Here is a 15539-nt window from a genome sequence, read left to right as displayed (position 1 = left end):
ATGTCACATTTTTCAGAGTTCAGTTTCTGAATTTATGCAGTAAAAACAAATATGTTCTGAATTTATATGTTCTAATTAATGATAAAGGTCAAATGTATGGTTTAATTAAAAGAAAATGCTTACACAATTTTTTTTGTTTGTATAATGATAACTACAGACTTCATGTAACAAAAACATGCCAAGTAACGAAAAGAATTCTTGCTAGATAGGCAAAAAATGGTTCAGTCTTTTTAAAAGAAAAATTTTGTAGTTTCCCAATAAATTTAAAGGTTGTGGTAATGCTATTTCTTTTAATCAATATAGTTGAATGAGTTTCAATTTATAAAGTAATCGAAGCTATTTCTTCCTTTCTCCCTCCTTTCATATATCCAAACTTATCCCCCCAAAAAATAACTGCATCAAAATCTTTAGATTTTTCATGATATCATAGCACCTCTAAAAAAAGAATAAGTCAATCACGCTCAATAATTTCCAAAGGAAAATATAAATTCTATGAACCACTCTATGCTATTCAACACACTTAGAGAAAGAAAGAGTGAAAAGAAAAAGAAATTATAAGGTATAATAAGTGATATAACACACTTATAGGAAACAATAGATGTTCATAAAATTAATATTTATAAAATGGAAATATTCATATAGCAGACTCATTTCCAAATGCTGTATGGTTTGTACTGTAAATAGAATTGACAAAAGGTTGAAATACTGACCTTACTCATCACAAAATTTTTATCATAATTTCCACACACTTCTCTCTCTCTCTCTCTCTCTCAATCATGTTACTTATTTTTATAATCAACTTCTTTAATTTTGTTCTTTTCTTATTTCTTCCTCTGCATAGAAACGATTGAAAGGTTGAAAAGATGAATTACAACCAAACTGTTGTTCTAGACACGTGTGGTTTATTGTCTCGACCTAAGGCAGAAAACCTGTTCATACCATGTTCCAAGAATGTGATGAACTATATCTTGGGAGTTTTAAGCATCAAAAGAAAGCTCCATAACACGTTGAATATTTAATTTATTGATTCAACTTCTTGTTTGATCGACTCAGCATCCTCTAGCTCCGTAGTTTCAAGTTCAGTACCCCTTGACATGAAGAACATTTCGAGAGAAGCATAAAGTTGCACCAACTGGTTATATTTGTCTTCAAGAACAAGTTGTGCATCAGCAAGCTTCATTTGCACGCGTTCTTCACGCCACAGTTCAGCCATTTGCATCATGTTCCTCTCTTCTTCCACTTTCTCGCAAATTCTCATGGATTCGCTTAGTACTACTGTGAACTTAGCCTTGTCTTCTCCTATTTGCATGGCTAGTTCTTCACACATTTCCTCCATTAGTTCTCTTTCTTTCTTTTCTTTCTCGCAGTTTGTCATAAACTGCTTGGCCAATAAGTTGGCTTCAGCTAGTTCATGCACCAATTTGGTGTTAAGTAACTCCATCCTCTCTCTACTTCTTCTTTCCCTTTCCAACATACCCTTTAAGTCATCTAATGTTGCTTTAATCTTGTAGTGTTCCTTGTGCTTCAAAAAGATGTTTTCCACTTTAAGGTTTTGCAAAAAATGTTCAACATTTTTCTTGAGGGACTTCTGTTCTGCTTTGAGTTTATTGATGGATCTTTGAGCTTGAAGGAGTTCTTCAAGCAAAGTGGATACAACAGAGTTATGGTTACCTACTACTTTTTTGTCTTCAAGAAGCTTCCTGCTATGGATCATGATAAACTCATTGGATGCTTCATTGCGAGTAGGGTTCCATATTGTGGCCACTCCTTTTGAACCATTGAGATGTGGTATAGAAGATTCAAGCTGAAAAACAAAACCCCGAAACAACATAGATTGGAAAGTGGAGTCTGAATACCGTTGTCAGGAGGAGAAACATAAAAGTGATAATATATTTGTTTCATTTCTTCCTTTTTATAACATGTACGGATCAATGTTCAAATATTATTATTTTCAGTTTATAAATTGATTAATGTTATATAATTAAAAATCCTTTCAAAAAATATATTATATAATTAAAATGGTTACAAGTTTAACCCGTCAAAGCTTTATAATTAGACATTCAAGCTTTTGGGAATAGACGATGGACAGAGACGAAACCAGGAATATTGATTAGGGGGACGAAAATTTAACTCATAGAAAAGGTTAATAATGATTAGTTTTATTAATAATAATTATCCAAAATCAATTCAATAAAAAATAAATATCATATATCTTATAAAAGTAAATATAATAATACATCAAAATAATTGACTTGCTTTTCTTAAAATGTTGTGTTCATCAAGTTTACAAGTATGTGATGAAATAATTTAAAATTAGTGACATAAGAATAAGATGAAATAGATCTAAATCAGCCATTTCTTTATAAAATTTAAAGACATATTTTAATTCTTTTTTTTTATCAATATAAGAAATTACATATTTAAAAGAAGAAAAAGACTCATTACAAATTCCAACTAGAAAAAAAACATGTTAATTAACTTGATTTTTTTTTGGCCTCCTAATTTCTTTGAAGATAAAAAAAAGAAACGATATTCATGACTCAAAATTGAACAAAAAGAAAAATACAATATTTGATACACTAAGATGGCTTCCTATATATGGAAAAACATTTTTAGTAGATGAAGTTTATTATAGATTTTATGTTTTTAAGTTTTGATTAAATATAAAAAATATAAAAAATGTAAATACTACTGATAATTTTTTTATATATATACAACTATAAAAATTTAGAAGAGGACAACAAAAAAACAGGGGCAGAGGTGGCTAGATAAATTTTTTAGAAAGTATATTATATTAATATGTTAGTAACGGCAAGGGGGGCTATATAGAAATTTAGAAGAAATAAACTATATTAAATTAATCTATTATTAGTGTTATGTTCATAACATTCCATGAATCTAGGTGGGGCGATTGCCTCTGTTCCAGTATGTGTAGTTCGCCCCTGATGATGGAGGTGAATTTCATGAGCCTAGCTTTACTATTTTTTGTTAGTTGGATATCAAACTCATTTTTCGGTAGTGTATCATTTAAAAATATGTGTGCTTCGTTTGGATCAAAATGACCTTCTAAAAAGTTTCATAAAAACAGTTAAGGCATTACAACTAGTATCATACTAGATTCTTTCCCTATATGATGTGGTTTAATGACAAACCAAGAAAAAGACGATCAGCCTGTAACATCTTGGACACTGATAAGGACAAAGAGTAATAATTAGTGGAAAGGAGAAGAAATACGAACAATGAACATCTTCTAGGAGGCCTCAAGGGAGAGAGACACAGAGAATCAAATACACAACCCAAATGAGTGGAGTTTAGTGGTTATATAACTATGAAACTATATAACATGTTAATTTAAAAGAATTCATTAGTATTACTTGTACTAATAAATATGTATTTATTTTTTATTAACCTATCACTTAAGAATTTTAAAATTTAAAGTGATTTGACTTGGGATAATTATGATATAGATCACCTTTAATTTTTTTTCAAGAAATATATAAATTAAAGGATGTTAAAATACACTGAAAAATATTATATTAATTTTTATAAATAATCTTTGATAAACTACGGCCTCAATCATTTCATTCTTATTAATTCAAGCTCACAATTACAATTTGAAATTTAATTACATGTATTTTGGCATTTCCTATAGACTCTTCTTGTAGTGTACTTCAGACATCTTTAGCACTTATAATTCCCATTATTCTTGAAAAAATCGTGTCAGCTACTGCTTGTCGCATAATAAATGATTCCTTAGTTTTTCTTCATATTTTTCCTCAACTTTTTTTTTTTGTTTGAGCTGCAATAAGAGTTGAAGTTGTAGAAGATGCATCTTTTCATATGATGCATTGAAGAGGATGATGCATTGTTTCCACGCTTCTGCATGAGCTCCCAGCCTTATATAGTTATTTGTTTTGATGATTCCCGGTACTTGCGCGCCCTACTTTCATTGCATTTCTTGAGTTGTATCATTATCTTTTTATTGAGTTTGAGTGCCTCAGGTTTATTATATATTTTGGGTAGATGTGCTTATTATTGTTTAATCATTGAGTGTGTACATTAGTTTTCCTATTTTAGTTTTGAAAATTACATTTGAGCATATAAACTTAGTACCAAAAGTATTAGAATACTTAGTATCAAAATCCTTGAAAAAGTATTAAAATACTAATTAGTATCAGGATACCTAATGAGATAATTGAATACTCCAAAGAGCTGATCTTTTGACTTCTTGAGTAATAATTTGAACGCTCGAAAAAGTATTTAAATAATCTATCAAATATTTGGTGGAGTATTTCATTACCACGGAGAGACAAGTTTCGGAAACTTATGCAAGGTATCTGAATACTCCATAGACTATGTGAATACTTTAAGCAAAAAGTATCAAATACTTTTCAGTGTATTCAAATACCCGTTTTGAAAGTCCAATGTTTTTATAACATAAAGCATTATATTTTACAAAGTCATAGTAGTTTTTTTTAAGAAGGTAAGTATAACTTTGATGCAAATTAAAGCATTGATTTTGTATTGTTGTGATGAAGAGTCTGTGACCTTGGGTTATATATAGGCATATGAATAGGATCGCGACTAACTCGACGCGGATGAGGTAGTTGCATTAGGTAGGCATGACAATTCTTCCCGTAACTCGGGAATCCCCGTGAGGACTGTCTCATTCAGGGCCCTGTGGTCGGGGAAAAATTCCCCGAAGGGATGAGGATAGGGATGAAAAATCCCCCGCAGCTAATTCGAGGACGGGGACTATGTTTCCCGCCCCGTAGGGTCCCCGCATCCTTGCGTATATAGAATTTTATTTATATACCCTCATAACTTATAATATGTATAACATAAATATAAGGGTTAATATAGTATTTTACTAGTTAAAAAATACAAAATAAAATTATCACACATATATATATATATATATATATCTCACAAGTCACAAAGACAAAAACATTACCTAAACCCTAAAACGTCGCATCAAACATTCACACTTCGTTCCTTGACTTCCTTCTTCACCTTTGTTCCTTCTTCACTGCTTCACCTTTGTTCCTTTCACATTGTCTTCACCCTCTTCATTTCTTCGCTTCTTCACCGTTCCTTCTTCACTGTTCGTTTCAGCCGTGAACTCGTGGAAGCCTTCGTTACACCTTTTTCTTATTCGAGTCGCACCGTGCATTTTTGGGTTTCGCAACTTCGAATTGTTCTTCCTTTGTTGTATGTTCTTCCTCGGTTTTATTTATTTATTTATTTATGTTGTATTTCCAATTCTTTGTTCTGCTGCTAGCTTATTGTGATGTTTTGGTTTGGCTGATTCATTGAGTTTAAAATTTGTAATCTAGCAATAAGAGTCAAATTTGTGCATTTACAATTTTACATGACTCATATTTGTAAATTTTGTTACTTGTTTGTTGCACAGAAAATGGGTACGCCTATTGATCCATCTATTGCTCTATTAAAAACACAACAAGTTGCTAATGACGCACAAAGCAATCCGGTGGAAGAAGCAGAAAATTCTCCAAATATAGAAGAAGTTGAAGATGTTGAAAGAAGTCCAAATAAAAGAGGATTAACTTATGCTGCTTGGATCCACTTCAAAAGAAAGAAAATAGAGGAAAAATGGAAATCTATATGTAAATATTGTGAAAAAAACTTGGTGGTGATACAAGGTCAGGTACGAAGCATTTGCACGATCACATTAGAACCTGTAAGCTTCGAACAGTGAGGGGTCCAAAGCAATCAATACTAAAAACTCTTCACCAATCATCATCTTCAGTAGGAGATAGAGGCGAACCTATTTTAGTTGGAAACTATACCTTTAATCAAAATACTGCTAGGATAGAATTGACAAAGATGATTGCATTGCATGTATACCCTCTTGCTATGGTTGATCACAATGGGTTTTGAAGGTTTTGTAATCCTGTCCAACCTTTGTTCAAAGTAATATCTCGTAATAAATTGAAGCTGGATATACTAAAGTTCTATGAGAGTGAAAGGGCCAAAACTATGAAGTTAATTCAAAAAAATTCAAGTCGCATAGCTATAACAACAGACATGTGGACTGCATTGAATCAAAACAAAGGCTATATGACTATTACAGCCCATTTCATTGATAACAATTGGAATTTGCAAAGTCGGCTTATGAGGTAAATAATCATTCACTTGAAAGTTTTATGATTTTAATTTTATATAATTGGTAATATGTGTAGTTATAGTAACATGTATTCATAGAACTTGGTTTTAAGATGAATAATTATTTTATTTTAGGTTTATGTATGTTCCTGCATCGCATACTGATGAAGTTCTTGCAGAGATTATAATTGAACATTTTTTTGAATGGAATCTAGATAGAAAGGTATCTACAATAACTGTTGATAATTGTAGTACTAATGATGCAATGATTCCTAAAATTCTTAGCAAGTTGGGATGTAATTCATTTATTTTGGGAGGGACTTACTTCCATATGCGGTGTTGTGCCCATATTTTTAACTTGATTGTGAAGGATGGAATGTCAATTATCCATGATTCCATTGAGAATATTAGGGATAGTGTTTCCTTTTGGGTTGGAACACTTAAGAGAGAAGAAAAATTTATTGAGGCTTGTGAACAATTAGAAATTCCTTATTCAAAGAAACTTAGGATGGATTGTAGAACTAGATGGAATTCAACTTATTTAATGCTTGTTTCTGCATTGCCATATCTTGAAGTTTTCAAGCGTTTGACTCAACGAGAGCCTCAATATAAGTCATTGCCAAGTGATGATGATTGGAAAATGGCAACTAAAATTTGTGAGAAGTTGGAAATCTTTTATAAAGTTACTGAGTTATTTTTGGGTACACAATACCAACTTCAAATGTTTATTTTCCAAAAATGTGTGAAATTCGATTGGCTTTGAATGAATGAATTTTTTCTTCTAATAGCACCATTCAAGGTATGGCTGACAGTATGATTCCCAAGTTTGAGAAGTATTGGGGCATGATCAATGGGGTGATGGCAATAAGAATTATTTTGGACCCTAGGTTGAAAATGAAGTTGTTAAATTATTTTTTCCCTCTCATGTAAGGAAGTGAAAGCACAAATCAATTGAATAAGGTGACAAAATTATTAGAAGATTTGATTTCTGAATATCAATCTAGGGAAAAGAGGACTACTTCTATTTCCACTTCATCTTCAATAGTGCTTGGTTTGGATAATAATGGTGGAAAAGTTGATTGGAGTTTTGACTTTTTAAAATATGTTCAAAAACTTCTTCTAGTGATTGTGTTAAATCTGAATTGGATTTATACTTGGAGGAGCATGTATTGTTTAATCAATCAAATATTAGTAACTTTGACATTTTGGGATATTGGAAAAACATTGGAGTCAAGTTGTTCCAATCACTTTTTCTATTTATAAAATTAAAACTCGAGATTTTAATTAAGAAAATTGACTTTAATTTCACTCATTGGTAGAAACTAATGTTCTATTAATTAAAAGTATTAAGCTATATTAAAAAACTAATTTTAAATGAATATTTATACAATATTATTAATAATACTTGTAATAGTTGTCATCATTAAAAAAGTCTTTCAAAATTTTTTTAAAAAAATTTAATGTGATATAAATTATTATGGAAGATAGTAATATTGAATGAATTATTATAAAGTGAGAAGTTGAAATTGCTTGATTAGAAAATTTTAATTAACAATTTTACAGTTTAAAAAGTTAGAAGAATAAAATAAAAATTGAATGTTGAGTAATTTTAAATAAGGATAAAGCATAAACTGTCTAACTGGGAACCTTGCTTCTGAAGATTTTAGAAATGTAAATATGCTAACTTCTTAGATATAATACATTTCCAGAAAAAAATTTTATAGAGATCCTGAGGATTTTAGAAATTTGTACCATATTTAACACGTACTATACATCTCAAGTAGCTGATGCAACTTAAATAATAATGAGCAAGTAATTACTAGCTTGTACCTCACATCGAAGTCTGTTTCTTGAACGCAAGATGGTTATTGGCCTCTTTAGCTGATCTTTGGTATCTTGAAACTTTTCTTCAGGTTTGTCATAATGGAGAAACCTGATCCTTACATTTCCATTAGCCAGCTGAAGCAAACATGCATGCAGAAATATTATAATTACAACGGCAAAACTAATGAGATGTGATATACTGCAGTTGAAAAATGAACTATACCCAGTGTATTATAATGACTAGTGAGGTTGGTGCGGCCTATAGCAGTTTTAACGCAACATTCAATTAATTCTGAACAAGACACATAGGTTTTGGTGATATTTAATTTCTGATTGGTTCAGGAACGTTGTAATTCATCTAATGAATCATTGTAATTAGTTGTTTTGGGTGATTTTGCTGTGATTTTATTGATGGATTTTGTACGAGTTTGAGTACCCTTGTACTCAAATTTTTTTATCAATTTATTTCTGTATAAAAAATTATGTTAACCAGGATTGTAACTTAGCATCCTGAAAAACTGTTTTCTAATTTTTCTTTGACTAGAAGAGAATACAAAGTCTACTACGCAAGAAAGGTTGGTTTCTGATCATTTGAGACTGTAAAGGAGCATGCATACACTGTGAAATGATCAGCATATAAAATGTTATAAAGAAAAATTGAGCAATCGTTGGCATTTCTTTTTTCAGGATATTCTGGACCAAATTTTTCCCACCAAAGCTATGAATTTGTGCGTGGAGGATTCTGCAGTATGTCGGTCTACAAACAAAATATAATCTCAGAAGAAGAGTCATTTTCACAACATCATTTGATCATCAGCTAATCATGTTTTTGAATGCAGCTTTTCTCAGTAGTGTCGTTAATTATTACCACTGGTTGGGATTGCGAAGGTCATAATTATCTACAACATACATGTGGGAATGGCGTAGCAAAAAAGGTAATGAAGCTTGGTACAGAATTTGATTTGCAGTCATATCCAGTGGTCCTAATTAATGGTCATGTCTTCAGAAATGGGACTTTGGATAGAGATAATTAAGTTGTTGGACTAGCTTCAAATTTAGACCATGGTGTGAGATCACGTATTGGACTAGCTAGAATCATATATTATATTATATCATATTAATTTTATCAAAATTACTTGGGTGTTCGGTTTCACCATTTAATGTGATTTTTTATATTACATTTCTTGACATATGATATATACTACTACTACATATATACCTGCGACACGGAGGAAGGAAGCGAGCTGCGTCCGAAAGCAGCAGCATGATCCCTTGAGACTTGCATACACTGCATCTGCCATAACCCAGCAGCGAGCTTCCTCGCAGAAACCTCATTTTTCTTGGAACCTAATTCCCAAGAATTCACTGGGGAACTGCAACTGCCATCACCAGAGTGTTTCGTCTGAGTCCCCCTCCTGCGGTGGCGAGGTATTGCCTGAATGTTGTTGCTTGACGCCATGAACAGAAAAAGAAAGAACGCTTTATAGACATGTAGCTTCAATGCAGAAGAAGAAAGAGTAAAGCGAAAACATGAGAGATGAAACAAACAAACATAAGTAGGTTTGCATTTAGGAATTTTTCAGTCTGGTGAGCGTTCACCTACTGATCCCCGTATTTATCTCATTGCAGTGTTATAATGGTTTTCCCAAAATGGGGTGGATTGTACCAGAAGAAAAGGAAAATAAATAGGAAGAAAAAAAATAATATATGATGAAAACAGAAGGAAAAAAAATATAAAGAAAGAGTTTAGTTATATTATTATTCGGTCATAAATCAAAGTTATTATATCTTCAAAAATAATTATAATAAAAGTTAATAAATTATTATATAATAATTTATGATTGGAGAAAAATATAAAGTTATTTTTCATAAAAAAAATAAAAGTGAAAATGAAATGATGAAATCATACCAAATAAGATTTATAATTAATTGATAGTACAACAATTTACCTTATTAGCATATGCCTGATGTACCTTTAAAAGTTTTTCTAGGGCTAAGGAGATCTGGCTAGAAGCATTCAAAAGTGTCTCTAGCTATGTACTAATATTCTTAAAGCAATTTCCTGTATCACGATCTATTGCTGCCCTGAGATTCCTAGAATATATATAACCCCAGGCGGTTACTATGACGATGTGTTACATTATTATAAAAAATATGCTTTTTAATAAATTCTTTCAATCTTCCTCAACTCTTGTTTACAAGAATAAAAATAATGTAATATATTTTATCATGAATGCTTCTCGTGACTACTATAAATATATTCAAATTAAATCACTTTAATTGACGGTTTGTTATTTTTAGTTTTGATATATATATATATATATATATATATATATATATATATATATATATATATATATATATAAAATGTGTTGTGACCTTAAAGAGTAATGTTATTTACAATCAAATATGTAAAATAAATTATATTATATAAAAGAAAAATATAAAAAAAAGAGAAATGATAATAAGATATATAAGTAATGAAAATAAGAAAGATGAGAGAAAAAATAACACTATAAAATAATTATAAAACATATTATATAAATAATGTTATTCAACCTTAAAATATTTGAATTCTCAGTACCAAAAAAATATATTTGAATTGTACAAGCCAAAACTCAAAAGTCTAATGTTTAATTAGGACTACAATTATTATTTAGATAGGGCTTTATTTCCCCCACCTAAATCAATTAAGAAAAAGACGGGAATCCGGATCCTGCCTCTCGAATCGCATTAGAAAAATCTTCAATTTTATCGTTAGAGAAGTACAACGTACGGTCTCCCTAATCTGTCATAAATTAAAAGACCTGATATTTCTTTATGCTGTTGTCGTACTATATATATATATATATATATATAACAACCACCTTCTGAGCAGATTACTTAAATATGAGCACGTGCATGGTGACTCTGCCAAATTCACCTCAGATCAATTTGGTAAGATAACGCAGAAACCCCTTAGTATATGCTTCATGCGTCCACGGTTCACGACGCTGATCCAAACAAGGTGGAAGTAATTTTTGCATATTTTAAGGTGATAATTAATAAAACATGAAATTATGCTGGAAATTGCAAACTGAAGACATTGCACTAATTCACCATCCCGGAATATGCTGAAAAAATGTGACTTTCATTGGCATTATTAGGACCAAACAAAAATATTAGATACATAAATCTAAAGGTACAGATTAATTTGGGTTGTTTACTGACATATTTTCGAATGAGTAAATTGTTCATGTCGAGACGACATTAATTTAATTGTTAAATAATTTTTTTAATTTTTATAATAATTATTTAGAATTATATATGTTTATCATAATTTCTTAATAATTGACAATGTAATACTTACTGTACATATAAACATACTGCCATACTCTATATACATCCAAAATTAACACATTTTATTTTAAATTGTTACTTAAGTATCAACTACAACAACTTTTTTATCCTCAAGGTTCTGTCTAGAAATTTTAAGATCTTTGGACGAAATTTATATTCAAAATTGAATTTAATATAATTTGTCAATTTTTAATTCATTGTTTTTTATTTCATAGGCGAAATTATCATTTAAATTTTGTTTAACATAACTTGTTAATTTTCATTTTATTTTCTTAGGTCTTAGGTGGAATTTATATTCAAAATTTAATTGAATATACCTTATCAATTTTAATTTTTTTTTGTTGATTACAAAATTATTAATCTATTGTTTCACGATAAATATATAAAATGAAAATTTTATTCAATTTATCATTTAATATAGTTAATATCGAATAACATTGAAGCAATTTTAATTTTAAAAAATTAATTTCAATAATAATAATAATAATAATTACAAGTGTATGTTAATAATATTTTATAAACGGAGCTTGCATCTAATAAAGAACATAACTTTCTTTCATAATTAATTTCATATTTTACTGGAGTATTGTTTTTGTTTGTACTTATTGTAATATCTCTATTTAAAAAAAGTGATATATAATCTTATACTACTCACCTATAATAGTTTTTCCAATCCATCCTCATCCAAAATTTTCAATTTTGTTCAATCAATACTTTCTTAAGACTATGCAGTTTTACTTAAAAAATTAGTAACAAATAATATATGATGTCATAGTAAAATTTGTCGCATGACAATTAAATTAATAATAAATATATATTTTAAAAAAAATATGAAGGTCTTAGATAATATTCAATACCGAAGACAATTACTTCATATTAGCCTTGTAGTTGTCATGACCCTGCTTATTATTAGACTAATGTAAATAATTTTAAATTATTTGGGTTGAAATATATGAAAAATTAAATTATTTTATTTTTATTTCACGTAAAAATAAAGTAGATTTCATATAATAAATAATATTACAATCATAATTATATGAATTTAGTACAAAATATATAAAATTACTAAAATTAAACTATAATATTTAATTTTAAATTTTATGTATATAATAAAATATAATTAAAAAATATATGTAGCTAACAGATGAATCAAATAATTAGAACTACTTAATGTCCATAATAAGTTAATCGTATTTATTTAAGCCAAAACCCATAATCAACTCAATAACTCATTAGGATTGCTTTAGTAGTGGAAAGATCTGAAATGTTACTAATTAACATGAAGTCTTATATTTAAATCTCATTATTGTCATTATACTAAATCCATCCTCAACCAATGCATCAACAGCTAACCACCCTCGTTGATGTTTTTCTCTATTGATTTGTATGTCATTTTGATAAATAAATAAGACTGAAGAGAAAACTTCACAGTTTTGGAAAATCGAACGACATGGATATATACTTCCCCTAATCAAGGGGATATTTTAACAGAATTAAACCATAAATTTTCTTGTGGAGTATTTTCATACACACTCTCAAGCCGCAACACACCTTTGGCTATTGATTTGTCCATCATTCTCTCACGTAAACTAACTAATTTTCTCTAATTCGTGCTATTATCCCCTCTCAACGAGGTAGATGGGAAAATTTTCATTTTAAGTTACAATTTAAGAGTATTTTTTTTAGAAAAAATGTAAATTATATTAAACCCAAAATGATACAATAATAAACGGGGCATACCCCGCAGTTAAAGAAAATCAAAAGTCTCCCTAATATAAGAAGACCTATATCAAGATGCTAAAACAAATGCAATAGGTGTGCTTGTTTATACATAAGAAACTTAATCTTGCTAATAATCTCTATTACAGAAAATTGATAATCTTCAAAAATCAGCTTGTTCCTAGACAGCCAAATGCAGTAGACTGTAATTGCTATAGCTAGACAACGTAATTTTCTTTGAACACCTGATGTGGATCTGCCCCTAATTAAAGAGTCAGTAATGCGCTGTAAAGAAATGAAACGCCTGCGGAAAGGAGCCAAATCATGAATGTGAGCCCAAACTTGGAGAGATTTCCTGCAAGAAAAGAACAAATGAGCATTTGACTCAGACTCATTTGAACATAAAGGGCAGAGGGAACCCTTGTTCAAAAAAGCAACTTTGTCAAGAGTAAGCAGCCGATTCCTTTTAGCAAGCCACAAAATGAAAGACATTTTAGGGGGGATTGTTGGGTTCCATATAACAGAACACCAACTAACAGTAGGCTTGACACCTCTAATGTATTCATAGACTTTGCCAACAAGCAATTGTTCATTGGTGCTCCAAGATTGAATCCTTTTTTTGGCCTCTTCCGTATTTAACTCTTTAGAGATAATAAAGTCCCTTATTTGAATGATTTTCTTTATCAAAACTGAATCTGATGAAGAAGTATTGTAATTCCACACATCGCTCCCTCTGAAATAGTAATGGTGAACCCACCAAACCCATAGAGAATCTTTCTTACAATGAAAGTTCCACAGGATACGGGAAAGAAACGCAAGGTTCCAGTCCTTGAGATTAAAAAGGCCTAAACCCCCTTCTTTTTTCGGAGAACAAACTACTGACCAAGCAACCAAGGACTTGTTTTGCCAATATCCCAATTTAAGAGTATCTTTAATAAGAGATATCATTTTTTAGATCTTACTCACTTTTTTGATAGATCATGTAATATCATATTATTTTTAAGATTTCTTTAATTTTTTACTTCAATAGTAAATCTTATTTAGAGATCTTATATTATTTTTATATAGATCCTATAAGGATTTTACTTTCTAATATTTATTTTAAAAGAATTAAAATTAATTATTTATGAGTTAGTATTGATGGTGCTGATAGTAGTGACAGTTAGAAAATAAAAGAGGTTTTAGATAATTTTACAACAATTAAATTCATATAAGTTTGTTAATTAAATTAATTAATTTGAATCCATATGACAAAGGAGTAAATAAAACAAGAACAAATCTTAAAGTTAAGATCTAATCCTTGTCAAAGATGTTCTAAGAATGACAGAAGAAAATAATGCCCATGTCACTTAGAGATAGTCACGGGTGTGGCAAACAAGAAAATACTTAACTTTTATTGCACCCAACAATTAAAATTCCAACTCAGGTTGTAAACCTAGGAATCATCCACTAAAAATACATACATGAAACAAATCTCCAATGAAATTTTTTTAAGTAGGTTTCTAAGTTACTTTTTTGGTTCCCACAATATTCTTTGTGATCCCATATTATCATATTATTTTAAGAAATCTATACATAATTTTACTTCAATAATAAGAAATTTCATGAAACTTTAAAAAATTTATATTTTTATACTTTTTATTTTCACTTGATTATAATGTTATTATATGTCAGATAAATATTATTTTGTATTGCTAAGAAATAATTTCTTATCATTTTTTTTTATAGAAGATACAAATCTTATTTATAAGAAACTTTCTTCCTATTATATACATCTGTTCCAATAAAAAAGAAATTATAAAAAATAATTTTTTCACTTAAAAAATCCTTCATGATTAAAGATGCTGATAACAAGTGGAAACTGTTCCTGTTTAATACCTAGTCCGTTTGATCAATTAATTTGATATGGCTCAACAGGAAAAAATATATTAGATCAAATAAAACAGACCGCACATAACTAACAACATGAACATTTTGAATACTGTACGTGTCAATGTGTATTGTCACTTAATTGGGACCCACGTTCTCCTAATTTTGGCTGCCTTCATCAATTTATGTTATTCATAATTCAACCTAACCGATAATTAATTAATATACAACTAAAATTAACTCTTGAAAGTCATTTCGGATTGATAATAGCCGCTATGATAATGAATGCAGCCATGACCTGTGTATATATATATTTGCACACTAACAAAATAAGAACGATTCTACCGAATTAATTAAAAAAATTCCATTATTAGAAAAAAATTATTATTCAAACTTTATTTATCTTTCGATCAAATTTTATATTATTCACAATTTCTTTTCTATAATAAACTAAAGGATTAAGGTAAAAGAAAATAATAAATTTTCATTCTTTTTTTTTTCTCATTAAATTACAATTTTCCACTTTTATAATGTCTGTCTGGCTACAGCCTAGTCTAATGGCTTGGTACTTATTGTAATACCAGTATTGGTCTGAGATTAATTAGCAACCGATTCCAAGTTTCTAACACCACCTATATCAATTACTACTAGTCTACAAAATA

The 15539-nt window shown here is 29.6% G+C and overlaps 1 protein-coding gene across 1 annotated transcript; it reads right to left on the bottom strand.

Moving 5' to 3' along the window:
* Positions 1–794: 794 nt before the first annotated feature.
* LOC114388140 (myosin-13-like) lies at positions 795–9409 on the bottom strand. Its single transcript, XM_028348468.1, has 3 exons — positions 9170–9409; positions 7957–8085; positions 795–1804 (listed from the first exon to the last, which is right to left on the bottom strand). The coding sequence occupies exons 1-3, from the start codon at positions 9407–9409 to the stop codon at positions 1016–1018; spliced, it is 1158 nt and encodes a 385-aa protein (XP_028204269.1). The 3' UTR covers positions 795–1015.
* Between the last annotated feature and the right edge of the window lie 6130 nt (positions 9410–15539).

Source organism: Glycine soja, chromosome 15 (assembly GCF_004193775.1).
Source record: "Glycine soja cultivar W05 chromosome 15, ASM419377v2, whole genome shotgun sequence".
In the NCBI taxonomy this organism is placed as follows: Eukaryota; Viridiplantae; Streptophyta; class Magnoliopsida; order Fabales; family Fabaceae; genus Glycine; species Glycine soja.
The sequence above is the reverse complement of the archived record's forward strand: the minus strand, read 5'-3'. Positions and strand labels throughout refer to the sequence as shown.

Coding starts and splice junctions, on each gene's coding strand:
- LOC114388140 (XM_028348468.1), bottom strand. CDS start 9,409: ATGGCGTCAAGCAACAACATTCAGGCAATACCTCGCCACCGCAGGAGG. Junction 8,086..9,169: donor TTCCTTCCTCCGTGTCGCAG/GTATATATGTAG, acceptor TGTTTGCTTCAG/CTGGCTAATGGAAATGTAAG. Junction 1,805..7,956: donor GAAACAGACTTCGATGTGAG/GTACAAGCTAGT, acceptor TTTGTTTTTCAG/CTTGAATCTTCTATACCACA.